Source organism: Carcharhinus amblyrhynchos, chromosome 27, assembly GCF_965287045.1.
Source record: "Carcharhinus amblyrhynchos chromosome 27, sCarAmb.v2.hapA, whole genome shotgun sequence".
In the NCBI taxonomy this organism is placed as follows: domain Eukaryota; kingdom Metazoa; phylum Chordata; class Chondrichthyes; order Carcharhiniformes; family Carcharhinidae; genus Carcharhinus; species Carcharhinus amblyrhynchos.
In genome coordinates this window covers 28,380,212-28,404,323 of record NC_137350.1, presented here as the reverse complement: position 1 = coordinate 28,404,323, position 24,112 = coordinate 28,380,212, and the positions used below count along the sequence as shown (strand labels likewise).

Genomic DNA, 24,112 nt, shown 5'->3' with positions numbered 1-24,112 from the left:
ATGGGGCAATTTACCATGGCTAATCCACCTAACCTGCACATCTTTGGACCGTGGGAGGAAACCGGAGCACCCAGAGGAAATCCACACAGACACTGGGAGAACATCCAAACTCTACGCAGACAGTGACCGGAGGTTGGAATTGAACCCAGGCCCCTGGAGCTGTGAGGCAGCAGTGCTAACCACTGTGCCACCCTCCTTCACTTGCACCATTCTCCTCGGGAGGGTCCATTCCATCAACAATCACCTGCTCAATGAAATATTACCACAGAATACTTTTTGATTTCCCCACATCCAGCCATTTCAAGCGCAGGTCATTCCACTGTCCTCAACAAGGTGAAACATGGTGTCATGTTCTACATTCATTCTGATGTGACGAACACTGATCTATTTCTGACTTATGGCTGTTCCTCTACAGTGGGACTAATAGTCAGACACTAAGTTAAGCCAAATGTTATCAGAGTGAGTTTATGAATGACTGGAATTGGCTGGAATTGCTTGTTGAGTGCTTAAGTTAAGAAGTTCTACACGTCACATAATAATGCAGTTATAAGAATTGCCAAATATCTGGATAAGAGGTTGGTCCTGTCAATTACAGTGCTACCATCTACAGCTTCACATGCCTGTCCACTACTTAAACACTTCAATCTCTCCAGGAGCTGTTCGGTACTTTATTTGCAGAATCTACCTTTCAATAAATAAATAAATTTAAGATTAATTACTGTTTCATAACATGTATACAATATTAGCACAGGTTGTTGGCTCCCACCCAGCAAATGCCATGTGTATAAGATAGTTCCAGAAGTCACTAAAATACACAGATGTATCACTAGGCCAAGTCAACTTTAAATCAAGGATAAGATGAGACATCAGTTATTTTCCGTTTCACTTGTCATAAAGCCAGCAATGTTTAGTTCATTCTGGAAGCATCTGGGTTCCTGCCGCTAGAATATATAAGGCGTGTGTTCTGAGTGCTGCAGCAGATCAGAGACTGAAGACTGGGAGTTCACATCAGTGGCTTTGAGAGAAGTGAGAGAAGAGGCAGAGACAATGCTGAGCTGTCGGTCTTTCCACCCTTCACGTCAATGCCAGCAGCCTGTGTACACATTGTGGCCTGTTCCACACAGGCTCTGGGACCCACTTGAATGCAACATGTGGAATCAGGTGGAAGAAATGAGAAAAAGCATGAGCTTCCTGGATCGAGTTCTTGAGGCGCTGGCAAAAGAATTTTGGGAGGAAAAGCCAAGCAATCAGGAGAAGAGAGCTGAAGATACTGAAGAAGGTAAAAGACAATCAGGGGACAAGGATGGAGATGGCTTTTCTCTGTCCCTGGATGTGCAGCGATTCTCACCGGAAAAACTGAAGGTGAAAGTATTTGGAAGAAAAGTGCTGGTGACAGGAAATCATGAGAAGAAAAGCGATGATGGCAGCGGCTCTTACAGCTACAAATATGAAGAGTTCAGAAGAGAATTTCAGCTGCCTGAAGATGTCGATGCTGAAGCTCTTAACTGCTGTTTGTCACAGGACGGTCGGTTAAAGGTTCAAGCCCCACGCCTGGCACTGCCAGCTGTGAATGAACGAACCATCCCCATCAATGTTATCTCTGAGACAACAACCACTCCCCGGCAAAATCCTGAGCAAGAGGCAGAGAAACAGCAGAGTGAAAAAGATGAGGGGAACAAGAAAGGTTGAAACAAAATGGACCTCTTTAGACTTACTTACATTGAATTTTTTTGTAGTTATAAAGAACAGAAAAGATGTAGGCATCTGTGAAATTGTTATCATAATATATTCAATGTCCAGCTGTTGTGGATAATTAATTCTTTTTTCTCTATTAAAAAAATGGACATTTGAGAAGAGTAATGTCTTTGATTCAATTTGTCTACTCAATAAAATGAAAATATTACATATACATGTCTATGGCTACAGGTATTTCATTGAATTTTACAGCTCAGAGGGAAATAATTCTGCCCTTCCTGTTTCTTGGGTAATCCTATCACTTCATAATGATCAGCAACAGGAATTAGTATCCAAAATATTCCTTCCTGACAGTGAATGATTGTGATCTTTCTCAACTATTGATGCTAAAGTGGACACAAATTTGCTGTTGTACTGACCTCTGGTGAGGAATCTGTGCAAGGGAAAGATATAAAGTTCTCAAAAGGAGATTATAGCTATCAACTTTGATTGGTTAGCCATGAAATATTACATTATGTTGATAGCACACCTAAAACATTACATCAGGGTAAACCTGGAAAATAGGACTAGTGGGCAATGGAATTAAATTAGCAAAAGTCAATTGAAGACAGAAAGACCTTCATTCAGGATGAGTAATGTTAGCAGTAAGCTGTCTGGCAAGAATGTAGAAGCAACAGCATTAGAGATGCTTAAAACATAGCTGGGTGCAGGACAGAAAGAGCTTGAGTACTAAAGGAATGAGTTTTAATGAATTAATCACATCCGAAAGAGCAGTCATAGAGGTTTACAGCAATGGAAACAGGCCCTTCGGCCCAACTTGTTCATGCTGCCCTTTTTTAACCCCTAAGCTAGTCCCAATTAAAAGTAAGAAATTAGAAACATTTGTATGACATTTCTGATTTGTTGAGCTCTCATGTTGTTATAGTTTTAAACAGATTGCATGGTTCTTTAAGAGCTGATCATATGATTCAATGGCGATGTCATTAGGGTGTTTGTAGAGGCTGCTGTTTTACTTTCAGTTTTGTACGCTGTGCAGTGCAGAGAACATCTCTTTCAATAAAACCTGTGATGTATTGATATGAATCTACATGTGCAAACCACGTCTTTTCTTGTTGTGTGAAACCCACAATCCTTAACAAGAAATCCTTAGAAAGACAGAGATTAAGGGGGGATCTGATAGAGGTGTATAAAATAATGAAGGGAATAGATAGAGTCAACAGTGGTAGGCTTTTCCCTAGATTGGGGACAACTATTATGAGAGGTCACGATCTAAGGGTGAGGGGGGAGAAATATAATTTGGATACTAGAGGAAGGTTTTTCACACAGAGGGTCGTGGGGGTATGGAACGCGCTACTAAGTAAGGTGGTGGAGGCAGGCACTTTGGACTTGTTTAAGGTTTACTTAGATAGACACATGAGTGAAGCAGGGATGGAGGGTTATAGTAGACGGTATTAAAAAGGGTCAGATCCTTGGGACGACACTGGAAATGTAGTATTACATGTTAATGTTTTTGTCTCTTTTAATCCACAGGTGTCGGTCCACCTTGTTGTCAAACGAGGGGCATGCACACGGTGGGTCATGCGTGGGCTGCTCTTGGAGGTTTTGAGAGTGGCCTAGTACTTTGTGTCGCTGTGTGTGCTTAATCCTGGACCAGCAGACGGGCACCACAACAGCTCAGTGACTATCACTGCTAGCTGTGCAGACACATGGATTTGGACCTGTGTCTGTGGGAGTTTGCGTATTCTCCCTGTGGTTGCGTGGGTTTCCCCCGGGTGCTCCGGTTTCCTCCCACACCCCAAAGATGTGCTCTTAGGCTGATTGGTGTACCAAATTGACCCTACACTATTCTCTCCTGAATCTGGCTACATTAGGGGTACCATTCACATACACACAGAGCAGGGTAGGTGTAGGAAAATGCTTTGTTGAAATGGCGGCGTGGGCTCGTTGGGCCGAAGGGCCTGTTTCCCATGCTGGGTTGTTCTTTGTTCTTTGTTCTTTGTATAGTTAGGACATTACACATATTTTCAGGAAGGTTTTCTGAAAACTTGGGTACTGACTGAAGCAAAGAGTTGCTTCTATGTTTATTTTCTAAGTGGTTGCCTCATAGTTCCAGAATCTGAAGTGATATAGCAAGCAGCCAAATACTCATTGCACAACACTCCTGCTCATGTGACTTGAGAGAAATTAACTCAGAATCCTGGAACTCATTCTGGCTCATTTGGAATGTATGGTGACTCCTTCATGTCCATGACATTGGAAGTTAATAGATCTGTAAGACTAACATATTGAAAACACTAGCACAAACGAACACATGTTGTGCTAACAAAATCAGTCATGAGATTTTATGAATAGAACGATGAGATACAGTCACATAAGAGAGATGTCAATTGTTCCTTCGACAGCTTGTTTTGCAGAATGTTAGGTCTAGGCTCCAGTGCAACCTTACTGGAGGTAGAATGAGCCTCCTGTCAGCCTGGGGAGGCAATGGCCTAATGGTACAGTCATAAGGCTATTAGTCCAGAAACTCAACTAATGTTCTGAGGACCTGGGTTCGAATCCAGCCACAGCAGATGGTGGAATTCAAATTCAATAAAAAATATCTGGAATTAAGAACCTACCATGAAACCATTGGTGAGTGTTGGAAAAATCCATCTGGTTCACTAATGTCCTTTAGGGAAGAAAATATGCCATTCTTACTTGGACTGGTCTACATGTGACTCCAGAGCCACAGCAATGTGGTTAACTTTCAACTGCCCTCTGATCAAGGATAACTAGGGATGGGCAATAAATGCTGACCCAGCCAGTGACACATATGTCCCATAAGTGAATCAAAAAAAGGCTAATATTGAACTGCTATTTCGCAGAGGTGGTGGGGAGGAGGTATAGCTTGCATTTTCATTGTGGATTTATTATATAAACACCATAAGGCACATCCCAGGATAACATAATAGACAATGATAAAGGGAGTGGTCAGTAGAGATGTGCATGAGTGTCTGAAAGCTTATCAAAAATGGTAAATTTTGTCGTGGTTTTTAAAAGCAGGGTAAAGATATAAGGAGTCAGTACAACTTAGGAAGGGAGGTATATGAGTTGGCTACAGGATCTGCCTTCAAAGGTGGGAAGGCAGTAAACTAAACAATGGCCTAATGACAGACATATGTGGGATCTAAGGGGCCAAAGCCACACAGAGATTTGAGAAACAAACTTAAGGATCTTCTGAGCAATGCTGTTTGAAATTAGCAGTCAGTGTATGTCAGCAAGGATGATGGTGATGGGCAAATGGTTTGTAGCATAAGATGCATGGTAGATGTTTGGATGATCCAGAGTTTAAGGGCTGGGAGGTCATAAACAAGAGAATAGATAAAAATAGAGGTAATAAGAAATTAAAAGAGGGGCTTAGTAGCAGGAACACCGATGCAGTCAAGTACTTTGGTTTGAAGTAAGCAGTCCCGGTGACAGAAAGTTGAATGAAAGTTCAGCGAATGTCAAGGACAAAATTAATTGTTTTGGGAAAGCATTGGTTAATAAGGGACAGCCAGCCTGGCTTTGTCAAAGGCAAGTTGTGCGACAAACCATATATTATTTCCATATATCTGTGTATATTGGAACAATAAATACTTTTGAATAAAATGATGATGATTCAGCTTTGTTACTTCATAAAAAGAAATTGATTTTAAATAATGGTGGCACAGTGATTCGCACTGCTGTCTCAGAGTGCCAGGGACCCAGGTTCGATTCCCAGCTTGAGTTAGTGTCTGTGTGGTGTTTACATGTTGTCTCGGTGTCTGTGTAGGTTTCCTCCGGGTGCTCCAGTTTCCTCCCACAGTCCAAAGATGTGCAGCTTAGTTTGATTGGCCATGGCCTTAGTGTCCCGGGATGAGTATGTTAGAGGGATTAGCAGGGTAAATGTGTGGGGTTGTGGGGATAGGGCCTGGGGTGGGATTTTTACCGGTGCAGTCTCGATGGGCCAAATGGTCTCCTTCTGCACTGTAGGGATTCCATGATTCCTATGAATTGAAAACTAAACACTTACTTCCTTATAATTAAGTAAAAAAAATTAGAAACTTGAAACGGAGAGCTCGAATCTGCTAAGGATCTAAGAATCGGAACTTAGTTGATGAACGGATATATCAAACTATTTTACAGAGCGAGTGGGCCAACATCTCGGTATTACCCTGCAGCCTCACAATCAGCAGCAACAACAGTTTGGGCACAATTTTCCCAAAAGATTTTCGGTGAGGATATTCGAGTCTGGCGCACTCCGCACCGCAAACGTCCCACACTGAGTCACTTTCTTGGAGTGTGTTGAGTTGTGCACCAATGTGTGGTGGGCGAGGCCAAAATCTGACGGTAATCTGGCTACAGAGAACTCAAACTGCATTTTGCAAGGGCACCCTGATCTCACATTGATCTTTGAGATCCCTCCACCCTCTCATAGACGTTGAGACCACCCTGCATTGGTGGCACGTTTCACCTCTGCGACATTGGCCACCCACATTGGGCCAACAGGGCCCTCCTGCTGTGTGCCCCTGCTGGGCCTCCCATCCACCCCTGTCCCCACCAATGACCACCTACGTGATCCTCCAGCATGACACCATTTGCAATCCACCTCTGCACAATAATTCCTCTCAAGACCTGCGTCATGGCCACCTCCCAGATCCCATCCCTCTGGCTCTGCTCCTGCCAAACTGTCAATATCTGACTGGCACACTGACGGAATCCGAGTGATACACCAGCAGTGCCCAACTATTGACACCAGGGTGCCTGCTGGCCACAGCTGGGATGTCTGTTGGGCACTGGCAAGGTGTCTGGTGGGCACAGCCAGGTAGGCACTGCTCAGCTATGCCCCCAGTAAATGTGGGGTCTTCAATTGACTCCAAGCAGCCCCCTTAAGAGAGACCTGTAGCAATTCATGTCCTTATAGCGCCACACTCAAAGGCTGGAAGATTTTCTGGGCTGATATTTGAATGGGTGACGCACGCTGTTTCATGGTGAAAGGGGCTGGGAAGCTCACAACCTGTTTTGATCCAGGTGCCAATCGATTTTTAGCTTGGCATGCTGTATCCCGGCTCACCATGCTGATCACTGGGTGCGGTGAGGTGGCAAAATTCCACTCCTTGTCTTCAATCACAAACACCAGACTGGACACTACTCATTTACGGGGTAGTGGAATCCACTTTCATTGGGGTTACCCATTTGAAATAAACAACTGGGAAATAAACATGTTTCCAGGAATGTAAACACCTTTTATAAATTTTCAGCTGAATAATATTACTGATCCTGCACATTGTACATTAACACATGGGGAATAGGAGCAAGTGAAGGCCATTTGATAAATCGAGGCCCCTTCGTCATTCAATAAGATCAGGGTTAACCTGAATGTGACGTTAACTCTACCTTCCTGCCTGCTCCCCATAACCTTTGACTCGATTGTCAATCAGAAATCTGTCTGACAGCCTTGAACATGCTCAATGACCCAACCCCCACTGCTCACTGTGGAAGAGAATTCCAAACACTGACCTCCGTCCCAGAGAAGACATTTCTCTGAATCTTCATATTGAATGGGAGACATTCTCTCAACATCCTCTCAGCATCCATCCTGTCAAAGCCCAAAGAATCTGACAAGTTTCAATAAGGGATCAATATCTCACATTATCAGTATGGTGTGTAATATTTCTCACAGTGTCACTCAGCAGTTATATTCCTCCAGTTCATTTACTGTATTACACTGACAGACAAACAGCTCGTGTGTTTAGGTTGATGCTGAACAGTGGGAAACATCGACAATCGTATCACACGATGCAGAATACATGAGCAATACCACGCCTTATCCATTGCTTTAAATATTAAATGGTTTTCAAAGGAACATTGAGGCACACAACTTATATTAAACTGTTCAATTGTAATGCTGCCAAAAGAGACCTGAGAATAAAGGTATGATTCACAGGAGACTCTTCTGTGTGACAGAATCTCTAATTTAGCAGTTGAGGAAGTTCTGATGTTGGGATCTTTGCAACAACATTAATGGCAGTGCCTCCATTTTTATTAATTTAATAACTCAGAAAATGGAAACATTGCTCCAATTGATGAAGAATATGTTGTCAATGTTGATGTTCTCAGTGAAGAGACCAGAGGGAAGACAAACAATTTTCATTTGTGCTGTTTCTTTGTTTCTGGAATGGAAAATGTAAAAGGGGAGATGGAATGACAACTTTCAAATTGGAATTGCAAAGAAATAATTTGCAGAGATTTGGAGAAAGAGCAGGAAATTTGGGAGTGGTTGAATCGCACTTTCAAAGAGCTGACACAGACATGATGGGCCGAATGGCCTCATTCTGAGCAGAGATATTAGATTTATCAACAATGTAGTACTGATTTTAAATTAGCAAATCTCAGACCAAAAAACATAATGGACAACAGGTAATTATAAATGGAACTGCAGCTTTATTTGTAACTACTTGACTGTTAAATATACATTATCATTCTTACAAGGGAACTGATGCCTCTCTGTGGGATAGAATCAGAACTTCACTTCACCTAAACCAAACTGATTGGAATTTCACTCCTTCTCACTCTGCTCAATATCACATTAACATCTTCAACATCAATGAAAAGAGCAAAACTCCCTCATTCTCCCATAATATCAATTTCTATTTCATTCACTGAAACATTCCCAGTTCATTAAGAATCTCACCTTCCTGCACAGGCTGCCTGCTGTTAGCCTGTCAATCATTAACATTGCTCCTCCCATCTGTGCTGTCACTTGCTGTGTACATTCCAGAAGTTTCTGGAATGGCTCCAGTCCCTGTCACTGAGGCGACTCATTCTCCTTTCAGTCAAGGCTGAGATGAGACGTCATTTATTTTCAGCTCCCCTGTCAGAAACCCAGCAAAGTTGAGTTCATTCTGGAAGCGTCTGGCTTTCTGTCACTAGAATATATAAGGCGTGTGTTCTGAGTGCTGCAGCAGATCAGAGACTGAAGACTGGGAGTTCACATCAGTGGCTTTGAGAGAAGTGAGAGAAGAGGCAGAGACAATGCTGAGCTGTCGGTCTTTCCACTCTTCACGTCAGTGCCAGCAGCCTGTGTACACATTGTGGCCTGTTCCACACAGGCTCTGGGAGCCACTTGGATGCAACATGTGGAATCAGCTGGAAGAAGCGAGAAAGGGCATGAACTTCATGGATCGAGTTCTTGAGGAACTGGCAAAAGAATTTTGTGAGGAAAAGCCAAGAAATCAGGAGAAGAGAGCTGAAGATAATGAAGAAGGTAAAAGACAGTCAGGGGACAAGGATGGAGAAGGCTTTTCTCTGTCCCTGGATGTGCAGCGATTCTCCCCAGAAGAACTGAAGGTGAAAGTACTTGGAAGAAAAGTGCTGGTGACGGGAAAACACGAGAAGAAAAGTGATGATGGCAGCGGCTCTTCCAGCTACAAATATGAAGAGTTCAGCAGAGAATTTCAGCTGCCTGAAGATGTCGATGCTGAAGCTCTTAACTGCTGTTTGTCACAGGACGGTCGGTTAAAGGTTCAAGCCCCACGCCTGGCACTGCCAGCTGTGAATGAACGAACCGTGCCCGTCAACATCACCTCTGAGACAACAACCACTCCCCGGCTAAATCCTGAGCAAGAGGCAGAGAAACAGCAGAGTGGAAAAGATGAGAAGAGAAATGAGGAGGATGGAAAATGAACAATTAAAACTCATTTCCAATGAACTGTTGTAAGGTGTAAGAATGGATTATACAGAGAAATGTGTTTCTGAGACCATGATATGAAGGCACAATGCTGCAAATTAATTGTTTCCATTTTGTATGTCAATAGTGTGATGTTCTCAGCATTCCTGGCAATTATTTCCATATATCTGTGTATATTGGAACAATAAATACTTTTGAATAAAATGATGATGATTCAGCTTTGTTACTTCATAAAATGAAATTGATATTAAATAACTGAAAACTAGACACTTACTTCCTTTACACTTTGTGAAAAAAAACATTTTATACAACTTAAAACCCAGAGCAAGAATTCTCTGTGTCGCAATCTGTCTGAAACGGATTTCAGTTAATGAACAGATATATGAAACTATTGTGCAGAGCCAGTGGGTCAACATCTTGGTATTACCCTGCAGCCTCACAGTCAGCAACAACACCAGCTTGGGCACAATTTTCCTAAAAGATTCTTGGTGAGGATAATCAAGTCCGGCGCATTCTGCACCGCAAACTTCCCATACTGAGTCACTGTCTTGGAGAGTGTTGAGTTGTGCACCAATGTGGGGAGGTGAGGCCTAAATCTGATGGTGATCCAGCCTCAGAGAACTTGAACCCCGTTTTGCAAGTGAGCCCAGATCTCACACTATACTTTGAGACCCCCCTCCACCCCATCATAGATGTTGAGACCAGTTCCCTCCGCACCACCCTGCATTGTTTCCCCCCTGCGACCTGGACAACCCACATTGGGCCATCAGGGCCCTCCTGCTGTGTGCCCCTACCGGACCCCCGATGTGCCCCTCCCCCCATCATGACCCATACCTCATCCTCCAGCATGACGCCATTTGCAATCCACCTCTGCACAATAACCCCTCTCAGGACCCGCGTCATGGCCACCTCCCAGATCCCATCCCTCTGGCTCCGCTCCTGCCAAACTGTCAATATCTGACTGGCACACTGACGGAATCCAAGTGATACACCGGCAGTGCCCAACTATTGTCACCAGGGTACCTGCTGGCCACAGGTGGGATGTCTGGTGGGCACTGGCAAGGTGTCTGCTGGGCACAGCCAGGTAGGCACTGCTCATCATGCCCTCAATAAATGTGGGGTCTTCAATTGACTCCAAGCACCCCGCTTAAGGGACACCTGTAGCAATTCGTGTCCTTATAGTGCTACACTCAAATGCTGGATGATTTTCTGGGCTGATCTTTGAATGGGTGATGCGTGCTGTGTCACAGTGAAAGGGTCCGGGAAGATCACAACCTGTGTTGATCCAGCGAACCAATTTTTAGCTTGGCACACTGTTTTCCCACCTCAACATGCTGATCGCTGGGTGCGGTGAGGTGGTAAAATCGTGCCCTTGTCTTTCAACACAAACACCAGACTGAACACCACTCATTTACTGAGTAGGCGAAGCCTCTTTCATTGGGATTACCCATTTGATACAAACAACTGGGAAGTATATCATGTTTCCAGGAATGTGAATAATCCTTATAAATTTTCAGTTGAATAATATTACTGATCCTGTACATTGTAAATATAAAAAATTGATACTGCAGTGTTGATAAATCTAATATCTCTGCTCAGAATGAGGCCATTCGGCCCATCGTGTCTGTGTCTGCTCTTGAAAAGTGTGATTCCATCACTCCTGAATTTCTTGCTCATTCTCCAAAGCTCTGCAATTTATTTCTTTGATGTGGGTATGCCGGCGTTGGACTGGCGTAAACACAGTAAAAAGTCTGACAACACCAGGTTTTAGTCCAACCTATTTATTTGATAATATTATCAAATTATTATATTATCAAATAAATAGGTTGGACTAAAACCTGGTGTTGTCAGACTTTTTACTAATTTATTTCTTTGCCATTCCAATTTGAAAGTTGTCATTCAATCTCCCCTTTCACATTTTCCATTCCAGGAACAAAGGAACAGCACAAATGAAAACTGTTTGTCTTCCCTCTGGTCTCTTCGAGCAGTGGGGGTTGGGTCATTGAGCATGTTCGAGGCTGTCTGACACATTTCTGATTGACAATCGGGTCAAAGGTTATGGGGGGCAGGCAGGAAGATAGAGTTAACGTCATATTCAGGTTAACCCTGATCTTATTGAATGGTGAAGAGGCCTCGATTTACCGAATGGCCTTCACTTGCTTCTATTCCCCCCATGTGTTTTTTGTACAATGTACATAATTAGTAATATTTGATTCGCTTTTTGATTTGATTTATTATTGTCACAAGTATTAGCAGGCAATGAAAAGTAGTGTTTCTTGTGCGCTACACAGACAAAGCATACTGGTCATGGAGAAGGAAAGGGGAGAGAGCAGAATGTAGAGTTACAGCCGTAGCTAGGGTGCAGGGAATCTTTATGCAAGGTATGTCCATTCAAAAGTCTGACAGCAGCAGGGAAGAAGCTGTTCTTGAGAAGACTGGCAGTGACCTCAGACTTTAGTATCATTTTTCCCAACAGAAGAAGGTGGAAGAGGGTATGTCTGGGGTGCGTGGGGTCTTTGATTATGCTGGCTGCTTTGCCAAGACAGCAGAAACTATAGGCAGGCAAATGGACGGGAAGCTGGTTTGCGTGATGGTTTGGACTACATTCATGACCATTTGTAGTTTCTTGTGGTCTGGGGCAGAGCAGGAGCCATACAAAGCTGTGATACAGCCAGAAAGAATGTTTTCTATGGTGCATCCGTAAAATGTAATCAAGAGTTTTAGCAGACATGCCAAATTTTCTTAGTCTTCTGAGAAAGTAGAGGCATTGGTGGGGTTTCTTAATTATAGTGTTGGCCTGGAGGGACCAGGATAATTTGTTGGCGATCTGGACACCTAAAAACCTGTAGCTCTCAAGTCTTTCTACTTCATCCCTGTTGATGTAGACAGGGGCATGTTCTCCCCTACGCTTCCTGAATTCGATGACAATCTCCTTTGTCTTATTGACATTGAGGGACAAATTATTGTCGTCACTCCCGTTCACCAGATTCTCTATCTCATTCCTGTAGCCTGTTTTATCAAGATTTGAGGTCCGACCGATTACGATGGTGTCATCAGCAAACTTGAAAATCGAATTGGAGGGGAATTTCACTGCATAGTCATAGGTGTATAAGGAGTATAGAAGGGGGCTGAGAACACAGCCTTGCAGGGCACCAGTGTTGAGGGTGATTATGGAGGAGGTGTTGTTGCCTATCCTTACTGATTGTGGTCTGGGAACTTGGAAGTTTAAGATCCAGTCGCAGAGGGAGGAGTTGGGGGCCCGGAGCTTTGAGATGAGTTTTGCAGGAATAATGGTGTTGAGGGCTGTCATATTCAACTGAAAATTTATAAATATTATTTACATTCATGGAAACATGGTTTATTTCCCAGTTGTTTATTTCAAACAGGTAACCCAAGTGAAAGGGGTTTCCACTACCCAGTGAATGAATGGTGTCCAATCTGGTATCTGTGTTGTAAGACAAGCAAAGCAATTTTACCACCTGACTACAACCGGCGATCAGCCTGGTGAGACAGGAAAATAGCATGCCAAGCTAACAATCTGATTCGCACTCGGTGCAAAACGGTTTGCAATCTTCCCGGCTCATTTCTAAAGGCGTGAAATAGCGTGCATCACCCTTTCAATTCCCAGCGCACAAAATCATCCGGCCTTGAGGCACGGCGCCATAACGTTGCCAATTGGTACAGGTCACCCTATGGGAGCTTTTAAGCCATTGAAGCCTGCCAGGTGGTCAGGGGCAAGGGCAGGCAGTGCCCTTCAGGCAGTGCCCACCAGACACTCTGCCACTATCCACCAGGTGGCCCCGGTGGCTGCAGCGTAATATTGAGATGTTGGCCCACCGGCCCTGTACAATAGTTTGATCTATCCATTCAACAACTAAGTTCCATTTCAGATAAATTGCGACGTGGAGAATTCTTGCTCTGGGTTTTAAATTCAATAATTTTTTTTAAATGAGTGTAAAGGAAATGTCTTGTTTTCAGTTGTTTAATATCAATTTCTTTTTATGAAGTAACAAAGCTGATTCATCATCATTTTATTCAAAAGTATTTATTGTTCCAATATACACAGATATATGGAAATAATTCCCAGGAATGCTGAGAACATTACACTATTGACATACAAAATGGAAACAATTAATTTGCAGCATTGTGCCTTCATATCATGGTCTCAGAAACACATTTCTCTGTATAATCCATTCTTACACCTTACAACAATTCAGTGGAAATGAGTTTTAATTGTTCATTTTCCATCCTCCTCATTTCTCTTCTCATCTTTTCCGCTCTGCTGTTTCTCTGCCTCTTGCTCAGGATTTAGCCGGGGAGTGGTTGTTGTCTCAGAGGTGATGTTGACGGGCACGGTTCGTTCATTCACAGCTGGCAGTGCCAGGCGTGGGGCTTGAACCTTTAACCGACCATCCTGTGACAAACAGCAATTAAGAGCTTCAGCATCGACATCTTCAGGCAGCTGAAATTCTCTCCTGAACTCTTCATATTTGTAGCTGGAAGAGCCGCTGCCATCATCACTTTTCTTCTCGTGTTTTCCCGTCACCAGCACTTTTCTTCCAAGTACTTTCACCTTCAGTTCTTCTGGGGAGAATCGCTGCACATCCAGGGACAGAGAAAAGCCTTCTCCATCCTTGTCCCCTGACTGTCTTTTACCTTCTTCATTATCTTCAGCTCTCTTCTCCTGATTTCTTGGCTTTTCCTCACAAAATTCTTTTGCCAGTTCCTCAAGGACTCGATCCATGAAGTTCATGCCCTTTCTCGCTTCTTCCAGCTGATTCCACATGTTGCATCCAAGTGGCTCCCAGAGCCTGTGTGGAACAGGCCACAATGTGTACACAGGCTGCTGGCACTGACGTGAAGAGTGGAAAGACCGACAGCTCAGCATTGTCTCTGCCTCTTCTCTCACTTCTCTCAAAGCCACTGATGTGAACTCCCAGTCTTCAGTCTCTGATCTGCTGCAGCACTCAGAACACACGCCTTATATATTCTAGTGACAGAAAGCCAGACACTTCCAGAATGAACTCAACTTTGCTGGGTTTCTGACAGGGGAGCTGAAAATAAATGACGTCTCATCTCAGCCTTGACTGAAAGGAGAATGAGTCGCCTCAGTGACAGGGACTGGAGCCATTCCAGAAACTTCTGGAATGTACTCAGCCAGTGAGAGCACAGATGGGAGGAGCAATGTTAATGATTGACAGGCTAACAGCAGGCAGCCTGTGCAGGAAGGTGAGATTCTTAATGAACTGGGAATGTTTCAGTGAATGAAATAGAAAGTGATATTATGAGAGAATGAGGGGTGGCTCTTTAGCTTTCTAGTTTTGCTCTTTTCATTAATGTTGAAGACGTTAATGTGATATTGAGCAGAGTGAGAAGGAGTGAAATTCCAATCAGTTTGATTTAGGCGAAGTGAAGTTCTGATTCTATCCCACAGAGAGGCATCAGTTCCCTTGTAAGAATGATAACATATATTTAAAATTCAAATAGTTACAAATTAAGCTGCTGTTCCATTTATAATTTCCTATTGTCCGTTATGTGTTTTGATCTGAGATTTGTAAGTTTAAAACTGAATGATAAATTGTTGAGAAATCTAACATCTCTGCTCAGAAGGAGGCCTTTCGGCCCATCATGCCTGTGTCAGCTCTTTGAAATTACGGTTCAATCACTCCCAAATCTCCTGCTCTTTCTCCAAAGCTCTGCAAATTATTTCTTTGCAATTCCAATTTGAAAGTTGTCATTCAATCTCCCCTTTCACATTTTCCATTCCAGGAACAAAGAAACAGCACAAATGAAAACTGTTTGTCTCCCCTCTGGTCTCTTCACTGAGAACATCAACATTGACAACATGTTCTTCATCAAATGGAGCAATGTTTCCATTTTCTGTGTTGTTAAATTAATAAAAATGGAGGCAATTCCATTAATGTTGTTGCAAAAATCCCAACATCAGAACTTCCTCAATTGGTAAATTAGAGATTCCATCACACACAAGAGTCTCCTATGAATCGTAGTTTCATTCTTTATTCTCAGATGTGTTTTGGCAGCATTACAGTTAAATAGATTCCAGAATTAATATAAATACTTTGTCAGAATTTACGTTTTTGAACCATTTAATATTGAAACCAATGGAGAAGCTGTGGTATTGCTCATGTATTCTGCATTGTGTGATACGATTGTTGATGTTTCCCACTGTCCAGCATCAACCTAAACACTCGAGCTGTCCAGCATCAACCTAAACACTCGAGCTGTTTGTCTGTCAGTGCAATACAGTAAATGAACTGGAGGAAGTATAATTGCTGAGTGACACTGTGAGAAATGTTACACACCATACTGATAATGTGAGATATTGATCCCTTATTGAAACTTGTCAGATTCTTTGGGCTTTGACGGTATGGAAGCTGAGAGGATGTTTCTCCCTGGTGGTTAAAGCATGAACTAATGGGCTGTTTAAGTTGAGGTCTCCCATTCAAGGTGAAGATTCAGAGAAATGTCTTCTCTGGGACGGAGGTCAGTGTTTGGAATTCTCTTCCACAGCGAGCAGTGGGGGTTGGGTCATTGAGCATGTTCAAGGCTGTCAGACAGATTCTTAATGAACTGGGAATGTTTCAGTGAATGAAATAGAAAGTGATATTATGAGAGAATGAGGGGTGGCTCTTTAGCTTTCTAGTTTTGCTCTTTTGATTGATGTTGAAGATGTTAATGTGATACTGAGCAGAGTGAGAAGGAGTGAAATTCCAATCAGTTTGGTTTAGGTGAAGTGAAGTTCTGATTCTCTCCCACAGAGAGGCATCAGTTCCCTTGTAAGAATGATAACATATATTTAACATTCAAATAGTTACAAATAAAGCTGCTGTTCCATTTATAATTACCTGTTGTCCGTTATGTGTTTTGATCTGGGATTTGCGAATTTAAAATCAATAATACATTGTCGATAAATCTGTTATCTGTCCTGAGAATGAGGCCATTCAGCCCATCATGCCTGTGCGAGCTCTCTAAATCTCCTGCTCTTTCTCCAAAGCTCTGCAAATTATTTTTTTGCCATTCCAATTTGAAAGTTGTCATTCAATCTCCCCTTTCACATGTTCCATTCCAGGAGCAAAGAAACAGCACAAATGAAAACTGTTTGTCTTCCCTCTGGTCTCTTCACTGAGAACATCAACATTGACAACATATTCTTCATCAAATGGAGCAATGTTTCCATGTTCTGTGTTGTTAAATTAGTGAAAATGGAGACACTGCCATTAATGTTGTTGCAAAGATCCCAACATCAGAACTTCCTCAATTGGTAAATTAGAGATTCCGTTACACACAAGCATCTCCTACGAACCATATCTTTATTCTCAGGTGTGTTTTGGCAGCATCACAATTAAATAGATTCCAGAATTGATATAATTATTTGTCTCAATGTTCCTTTGGAAACCATTGAATATTTATGCTAATGGATGACTTGTGGCATTGCTCATGTATTCTGCATCGTGTGATATGATTGTCGATGTTTCCCACTGTCCAGCATCAACCTAAACACATGAGCTGTTTGTCTGTCAGTGTAATACAGTAAATGAACTGGAGGAATATAACTGCTGAGTGACACTGTGAGAAATATTACATACCATACTGATACTGTGAGATATTGATCCCTTATTGAAACTTGTCAGATTCTTTGGCTTTTACAGGATGGATGCTGAGAGGATGTTTCTCCCTCGTGGTTAAAGCATGAACTAATGGGCTGATTAAATTAAGAGGTCTCCCATTCAAGATGATGATTTAGGGAAATATCTTCTCTGGGGCGGAGGTCAGTGTTTGGAATTTTCTTCCACAGTGAGCAGTGGGGGTTGGGTCATTGAGCATGTTCAAGGCTGTCAGACAGATTTCTGATTGACAATCGGGTCAAAGGTTATGGGGAGCAGGCAGGAGGGTAGAGTTAACGTCACATTCAGGTTAACCCTGATCTTATGGAATGGTGAAGGAGCCTCAATTTACCGAATGGCCTTCACTTGCTCCTAACCCCCATGTGTTTATGTACAATGTACAGGATCAGTAATGTCATTCAACTGAAAATTTATAAATATTATTAATATTATGGGAAATATGGTCTTTTTCCCATTAGTTTATTTCAAATGGGTAACCCCAATGAAAGAGATTTCCACTACCCAGTAAATGAGTGGTGTCCAATCTGGTGTCTGTATCAGAAGGGCCTCAATTTTAGCACCTCGCTGTGCCCGGCACTCAGTGTGGTGAGACAGGATACAGCGTGCCAGGCAAACAATCTGAATCATGCCCGGTGCAAAAGAGTTTGCGATCATCGTGGTCCCTTTCTAATGCTGTGAAATAGCGTGCATTCTCCATTGAAATCCCAGCCCAGAAAATAAGTCTTCCAGCCTTTGAGTGTGTGTCATCAGGACATGAATTGCCCGAGCTCTCCCTGCAGGGGGGTTTGGAAGCCATGGAAAACCTCTGCATTAGTTGGGGGCATGGCTGAGCAGTGCCTACCTGGCTGTGTCCATGTAGCTGTGCCCAGCAAACACCTTGCCAATGCCCTGGAGGCACCACAGCGAGGAAGTAAGTATTTAATTTTCAATTATTTAATGTCAATTTCTTTTTATTAAATAACAAAGCTGAATCACCATCACTTTATTCAAAAGTATTTATTGTTCCAATATACACAGATACATGGAAATAATTCCCAGGAATGCTGGGAACATCACACTATTGACATACAAAATGGAAACAATTAATTTGCAGCATTGTGCCTTCATATCACCGTCTCAGAAACACATTTCTCTGTATAATCCATTCTTACACCTTACAACAGTTCATTGGAAATGAGTTTTAATTGTTCATTTTCCATCCTCCTCATTTCTCTTCTCATCTTTTCCACCCTGCTGTTTCTCTGCCTCTTGCTCAGGATTTAGCCGGGGAGTGGTTGTTGTCTCAGAGGTGATGTTGACGGGCACGGTTCGTTCATTCACAGCTGGCAGTGCCAGGCGTGGGGCTTGAACCTTTAACCGACCGTCCTGTGACAAACAGCAGTTAAGAGCTTCAGCATCGACATCTTCAGGCAGCTGAAATTCTCTGCTGAACTCTTCATATTTGTAGCTGTAAGAGCCGCTGCCATCATCGCTTTTCTTCTCGTGTTTTCCCGTCACCAGCACTTTTCTTCCAAGTACTTTCACCTTCAGTTCTTCTGGGGAGAATCGCTGCACATCCAGGGACAGAGAAAAGCCATCTCCATCCTTGTCCCCTGATTGTCTTTTACCTTCTTCATTATCTTCAGCTCTCTTCTCCTGATTTCTTGGCTTTTCCTCACAAAATTCTTTTGCCAGTTCCGCAAGAACTCGATCCATGAAGTTCATGCTCTTTCTCGCTTCTTCCAGCTGATTCCACATGTTGCATCCAAGTGGCTCCCAGAGCCTGTGTGGAACAGGCCACAATGTGTACACAGGCTGCTGGCACTAACGTGAAGGGTGGAAAGACCGACAGCTCAGCATTGTCTCTGCCTCTTCTCTCACTTCTCTCAAAGCCACTGATGTGAACTCCCAGTCTTCAGTCTCTGATCTGCTGCAGCACTCAGAACACACGCCTTATATATTCTAGTGACAGAAAGCCAGACGCTTCCAGAATGAACTCAACTTTGCTGGGTTTCTGACAGGGGAGCTGAAAATAAATGATGTCTCATCTCAACCTTGACTGAAAGGAGAATGAGTCGCCTCAGTGACAGGGACTGGAGCCATTCCAGAGCCTTCTGGAATGTACACAGCCAGTGAGAGCACAGATGGGAGGAGCAATGTTAATGATTGACAGGCTAACAGCAGGCAGCCTGTGCAGGAAGGTGAGATTCTTAATGAACTGGGAATGTTTCAGTGAATGAAATAGAAAGTGATATTATGAGAGAATGAGGGGTGGCTCTTTGGCTTTCTAGTTTTGCTCTTTTCATTGATGTTGAAGACGTTAATGTGATATTGAGCAGAGTGAGAAGGAGTGAAATTCCAATCAGTTTGGTTTAGGTGAAGTTCTGATTCTATCCCACAGAGAGGCATCAGCTCCCTTGTAAGAATGATAATGTATATTTAACATTCAAGTAGTTACAAATAAAGCTGCTGTTCCATTTGTAATTATCTGTTGTCCGTTATGTGTTTTGATCTGGGATTTGCGAATTTAAAATCAATAATACATTGTCGATAAATCTGTCATCTGTCCTGAGGGTGAGGCCATTTGGCCCATCATGTCTGTGTCAGCTCTTTGAAAGTGCGAATCAATCACTTCCAAATCTCCTGCTCTTTCTCCAAAGCTCTGCAAATTATTTTTTTGCCATTCCAATTTGAAAGTTGTCATTCAGTCTCGCCTTTCACATTTTCCATTCCAGGAATAAAGAAACAGCACAAGTGAAAACTGTTTGTCTTCCCTCTGGTCTCTTCACTGAGAACATCAACATTGACAACATATTCTTCACCAAATGGACCAATGTTTCCATTTTCTGTGCTGTTAATTTAATAAAAATGGAGGCAATTCCATTAATGTTGTTGCAAAGTTCCCAACATCAGAACTACCTCAATTGGTAAATTAGAAATTCCGTCACACACAAGAGTGTCCTATGAACTGCAGCTTAAATCTTTGTTCTCAGTTGTATTTTGGCATCATTACAATTAAATAGATTCCAGGTTTAATGTCAATTATTTGTCTCAATGTTCCTTTGGAAGCCATTTAATATTTTACTAATGGAGAAGCTGTGGCATTGCTCATGTATTCTACATCGTGTGATACGATTGTAGATGTTTCCCCCTGTCCAGCATCAACTGAAACACACGAGCTGTTTGTCTGTCAGTGTAATACAGTAAATGAACTGGAGGAATATAACTGCTGAGTGACACTGTGAGAAATATTATACACCATACTGATAATGTGAGATATTGATCATTTATTGAAACTTGTCAGATTCTTTGGGCTTTGACAGGTTGGATGCTGAGAGGATGTTTCTCCCTCGTGGTTAAAGCATGAACTAATGGGCTGTTTAAATTAAGAGGTCTCCCATTCAAGGTGAAGATTCAGAGAAATGTCTTCTCTGGGACGGAGGTCAGTGTTTGGAATTCTCTTCCACAGTGAGCAGTGGGGGTTGGGTCATTGAGCATGTTCAAGGCTGTTAGACAGATTTCTGATTGATAATCGGGTCAAAGGTTACGGGGAGCAGGCAGGAAGATAGAGGTAACATCACATTCAGGTTAACCCTGATCTCATTGAATGGCGAAGGAGCCTCGATTTACTGAATGGCCTTCACTTGTTCCTATTCCCCGTGTGTTAATGTACAATGTACAGGATCAGTAATATTATTCAGCTGAGCATTTATAAATATTATTTACATTCCTAGAAACACGGTTTAATCCCAGCTGTTTATATCAAATGGGTAGCCCCAATGAAATAGGTTTCCACTACCCAGTAAATTTGTGGTGTCCAGTCTGGTGTCGTGTTGGAAGACAAGGGGTGTGATTTTGCCACCTCACCTCACCCAGCCATCAGCATGGTGAGCCGGGAAAACAGTGTGCCAAGCTAAAAATTGATTGGTGCCTGGATCAAAACACGTTGTGATCTTCCTGGAAACTTTCACCGTGAAACAGCGTGCATCGCCAATTCAAATATCAGCCCAGAAAATCTTCCAAGCTCTAAGTGTGGCGCTATAATGACAAGACTTGCTACAGGTCTCCCTTAAGGAGGGTGCGTGGAGGTAATTGAAGACCCCCACATTTATTGGGGGCATGGCTGAGCTGTGCCTATCTGGCTGTGCCCACCAGACACCTTGCCAGTGCCCACCAGGCTTCCCAGCTGTGTCCAGCAGGCAGTTTGGTGGCATCACTTGGGCATTGACAGTGTATCAGTGTTCCAGTTGGACATTGACAGTTTGGCAAGAGCAATGCCAGAGGGATGGGATCTGGGTGGTGGCCATGACAAGGGTCTTGAGAGAAATTATTGTGCAGGGTGGATTGAAAATGATGTCATGCTGGGGGATCATGCAGGGGGTCATGATGGGGCAGGGGTCCATCAGCGGTACAGCAGGGGCACACAGAAGGAGGGCACTGCTGGCCTGATGTGTGTGGCCCATGACGCAGGGGTGAAACATGCCACCAGTGCAGGGTGCTGGGGAGGGAGCTGGTCTCAACGTCTATTGGGGGGTGGAGGGGTTCTCAAAGGTCAACATGAGATCCCGGTGCCCTTTGTGAAACAGGGTTTGAATTCTCTGTAGCTGGATCACAAAGTTAGGCCCCACCTCCCGCACATTGGCATGCAACTCAACACTGTCTCAGAAAGTGACTCAGTGTGGGAAGTATGAGGTGCAGAGAGACTCGATTATTCTTGCTGAGAATCTTTTGGGAAATTTGCGCCCAAGCTGGTGTTGCTGCTGATGGTGAGGCTGCGGGGTAATACCGAGATGTTGGCCCACTGGCTCTGTACAATAGTTTATTAACTAAATCTGTCCATTAACTAAATTCCATTTCAGACAGATCGCGACACAGAGAATTCTTGCTCTGGGTTTTAAGTTGTATAAAATTTTTTTTTACTGAGTGTAAAGGAAGTAAGTGTCTAGTTTTCAGTTATTTAATATCAATTTCATTTTATGAAGTAACAAAGCAGAATCATCATCATTTGATTCAAAAGTATTTATTGTTCCAATATACACAGATACATGGAAATAATTCCCAGGAATGCTGAGAACATCACACTATTGACATACAAAATGGAAACAATTAATTTGCAGCATTGTGCCTTCACATCATGGTCTCAGAAACACATTTCTCTGTATAATCCATTCTTACACCTTACAACAGTTCATTGGAAATGAGTTTTAATTGTTCATTTTCCATCCTCCTCATTTCTCTTCTCATCTTTTCCACTCTGCTGTTTCTCTGCCTCTTGCTCAGGATTTAGCCGGGGAGTGGTTGTTGTCTCAGAGGTGATGTTGACGGGCACGGTTCGTTCATTCACAGCTGGCAGTGCCAGGCGTGGGGCTTGAACCTTTAACCGACCGTCCTGGGACAAACAGCAGTTAAGAGCTTCAGCATCGACATCTTCAGGCAGCTGAAATTCTCTCCTGAACTCTTCGTATTTGTAGCTGTAAGAGCCGCTGCCATCATCGCTTTTCTTCTCGTGTTTTCCCGTCACCAGCACTTTTCTTCCAAGTACTTTCACCTTCAGTTCTTCTGGGGAGAATCGCTGCACATCCAGGGACAGAGAAAAGCCTTCTCCATCCTTGTCCCCTGACTGTCTTTTACCTTCTTCATTATCTTCAGCTCTCTTCTCCTGATTTCTTGGCTTTTCCTCACAAAATTCTTTTGCCAGTTCCTCAAGAACTCGATCCATGAAGTTCATGCCCTTTCTCGCTTCTTCCAGCTGATTCCACATGTTGCATCCAAGTGGCTCCCAGAGTCTGTGTGGAACAGGCCACAATGTGTACACAGGCTGCTGGCACTGACGTGAAGGGTGGAAAGACCGACAGCTCAGCATTGTCTCTGCCTCTTCTCTCACTTCTCTCAAAGCCACTGATGTGAACTCCCAGTCTTCAGTCTCTGATCTGCTGCAGCACTCAGAACACACGCCTTATATATTCTAGTGACAGAAAGCCAGACAATTCCAGAATGAACTCAACTTTGCTGGGTTTCTGACAGGGGAGCTGAAAATAAATGACGTCTCATCTCAACCTTGACTGAAAGGAGAATGAGTCGCCTCAGTGACAGGGACTGGAGCCATTCCAGAAACTTCTGGAATGTACTCAGCCAGTGAGAGCACAGATGGGAGGAGCAATGTTAATGATTGACAGGCTAGCCAACATGAAAATATTGTGTCATAAGGAGCTTTCTAAATGAATCAGAAGCATTTAACTTCACTAATCTTGAACATGAGGCATTCAGGTTAAGACCAATAGTTTTCTGTTCTGTAACTTTCAAGCAGATTGAATGGAATCACCATCTCAGCCACTTTTGCTGATTGATCCTTGTGTGTGGAACACTGCCTCCTGGTGGATGGAGGAGCAGGAAGTTTTAGTCTATCAACATTTTCTGTGGTTTTCCTAAACATAGTGTAAATTGGGCAGCACTTTCAGCATACAATGATGAATCAAATATTGTTATCTATATAACAAGGCTAATAGCACACACCGTGATCTAGTTATGGGTGACATGGTGGCCCAGTGATAGCACTGCTTCACAATCAAGTGTAGAAAACCTTTGCTGATGTTTTCTTCCTAACCAGTTAGTTCTTTAGTATTCCTGATGATCCAACTGTTATCCCACTCAAAACACGACCCTTCGAGGACTATTAACAGTCTAATGATTGAATTAAACACTGGACTAACAACACGAGTACCCTAAAGTAAGAAGGACCATTATTCAGTTAAATGATTTGTTGGGGTCTTGATTTAATCTGTTACTTCTAATGTAGTAATTCTAAACTTTAAAATAATTACAAAACATATTTTTGAGCAGGACAGTGGCACAGTGGGTCGCACTGCTGCCTCACATTGCCAGGACCTGAGTTCAGTCCCTGGCTCGGATCATTGTCTGTGCAGATTTTGCACATTCACTCCATGTCTGCGTGGGTTTCCTCCGGGTGCTCCCACAGTCTGAAAGATGTACTGATTGGGTGCACTGGCCATGCTAAATTCTCTCTCGGTGTATCTGAACAGGCACCAGAGTGTAGTGACTCAGGGATTCACAGACAGCGGAAATTAAAACACAAGCTCATTCA

At 43.0% G+C, this 24,112-nt stretch overlaps 4 protein-coding genes and 1 pseudogene across 4 annotated transcripts; 2 read left to right on the top strand and 3 right to left on the bottom strand.

Annotated features, from left to right (window-relative positions):
• Positions 1 to 970: 970 nt before the first annotated feature.
• On the top strand, positions 971 to 1,909 carry LOC145359087 (heat shock protein beta-11-like). The gene has a single exon (XM_080213471.1). The coding sequence runs from the start codon at positions 1,048 to 1,050 to the stop codon at positions 1,687 to 1,689; it is 642 nt and encodes a 213-aa protein (XP_080069597.1). The 5' UTR covers positions 971 to 1,047; the 3' UTR covers positions 1,690 to 1,909.
• A 6,688-nt stretch (positions 1,910 to 8,597) lies between these two features.
• Positions 8,598 to 9,561, top strand: LOC145359097 (heat shock protein beta-11-like). Its single transcript, XM_080213483.1, has one exon. The coding sequence runs from the start codon at positions 8,731 to 8,733 to the stop codon at positions 9,379 to 9,381; it is 651 nt and encodes a 216-aa protein (XP_080069609.1). The 5' UTR covers positions 8,598 to 8,730; the 3' UTR covers positions 9,382 to 9,561.
• Positions 9,562 to 13,442: 3,881 nt separating this feature from the next.
• Positions 13,443 to 14,516, bottom strand: LOC145359091 (heat shock protein beta-11-like). The gene has a single exon (XM_080213476.1). It carries the CDS (start codon positions 14,271 to 14,273, stop codon positions 13,623 to 13,625), a length of 651 nt encoding a protein of 216 aa, XP_080069602.1. The 5' UTR covers positions 14,274 to 14,516; the 3' UTR covers positions 13,443 to 13,622.
• A 3,533-nt stretch (positions 14,517 to 18,049) lies between these two features.
• On the bottom strand, positions 18,050 to 18,959 carry LOC145359095 (heat shock protein beta-11-like; annotated as a pseudogene).
• A 3,082-nt stretch (positions 18,960 to 22,041) lies between these two features.
• On the bottom strand, positions 22,042 to 22,964 carry LOC145359006 (heat shock protein beta-11-like). The gene has a single exon (XM_080213363.1). The coding sequence runs from the start codon at positions 22,871 to 22,873 to the stop codon at positions 22,223 to 22,225; it is 651 nt and encodes a 216-aa protein (XP_080069489.1). The 5' UTR covers positions 22,874 to 22,964; the 3' UTR covers positions 22,042 to 22,222.
• Between the last annotated feature and the right edge of the window lie 1,148 nt (positions 22,965 to 24,112).

Excerpts from the sequence above, each read along its gene's own strand:
- LOC145359087 (XM_080213471.1), top strand. The coding sequence starts at position 1,048 with ATGCTGAGCTGTCGGTCTTTCCACCCTTCACGTCAATGCCAGCAGCCT.
- LOC145359097 (XM_080213483.1), top strand. The coding sequence starts at position 8,731 with ATGCTGAGCTGTCGGTCTTTCCACTCTTCACGTCAGTGCCAGCAGCCT.
- LOC145359091 (XM_080213476.1), bottom strand. The coding sequence starts at position 14,273 with ATGCTGAGCTGTCGGTCTTTCCACTCTTCACGTCAGTGCCAGCAGCCT.
- LOC145359006 (XM_080213363.1), bottom strand. The coding sequence starts at position 22,873 with ATGCTGAGCTGTCGGTCTTTCCACCCTTCACGTCAGTGCCAGCAGCCT.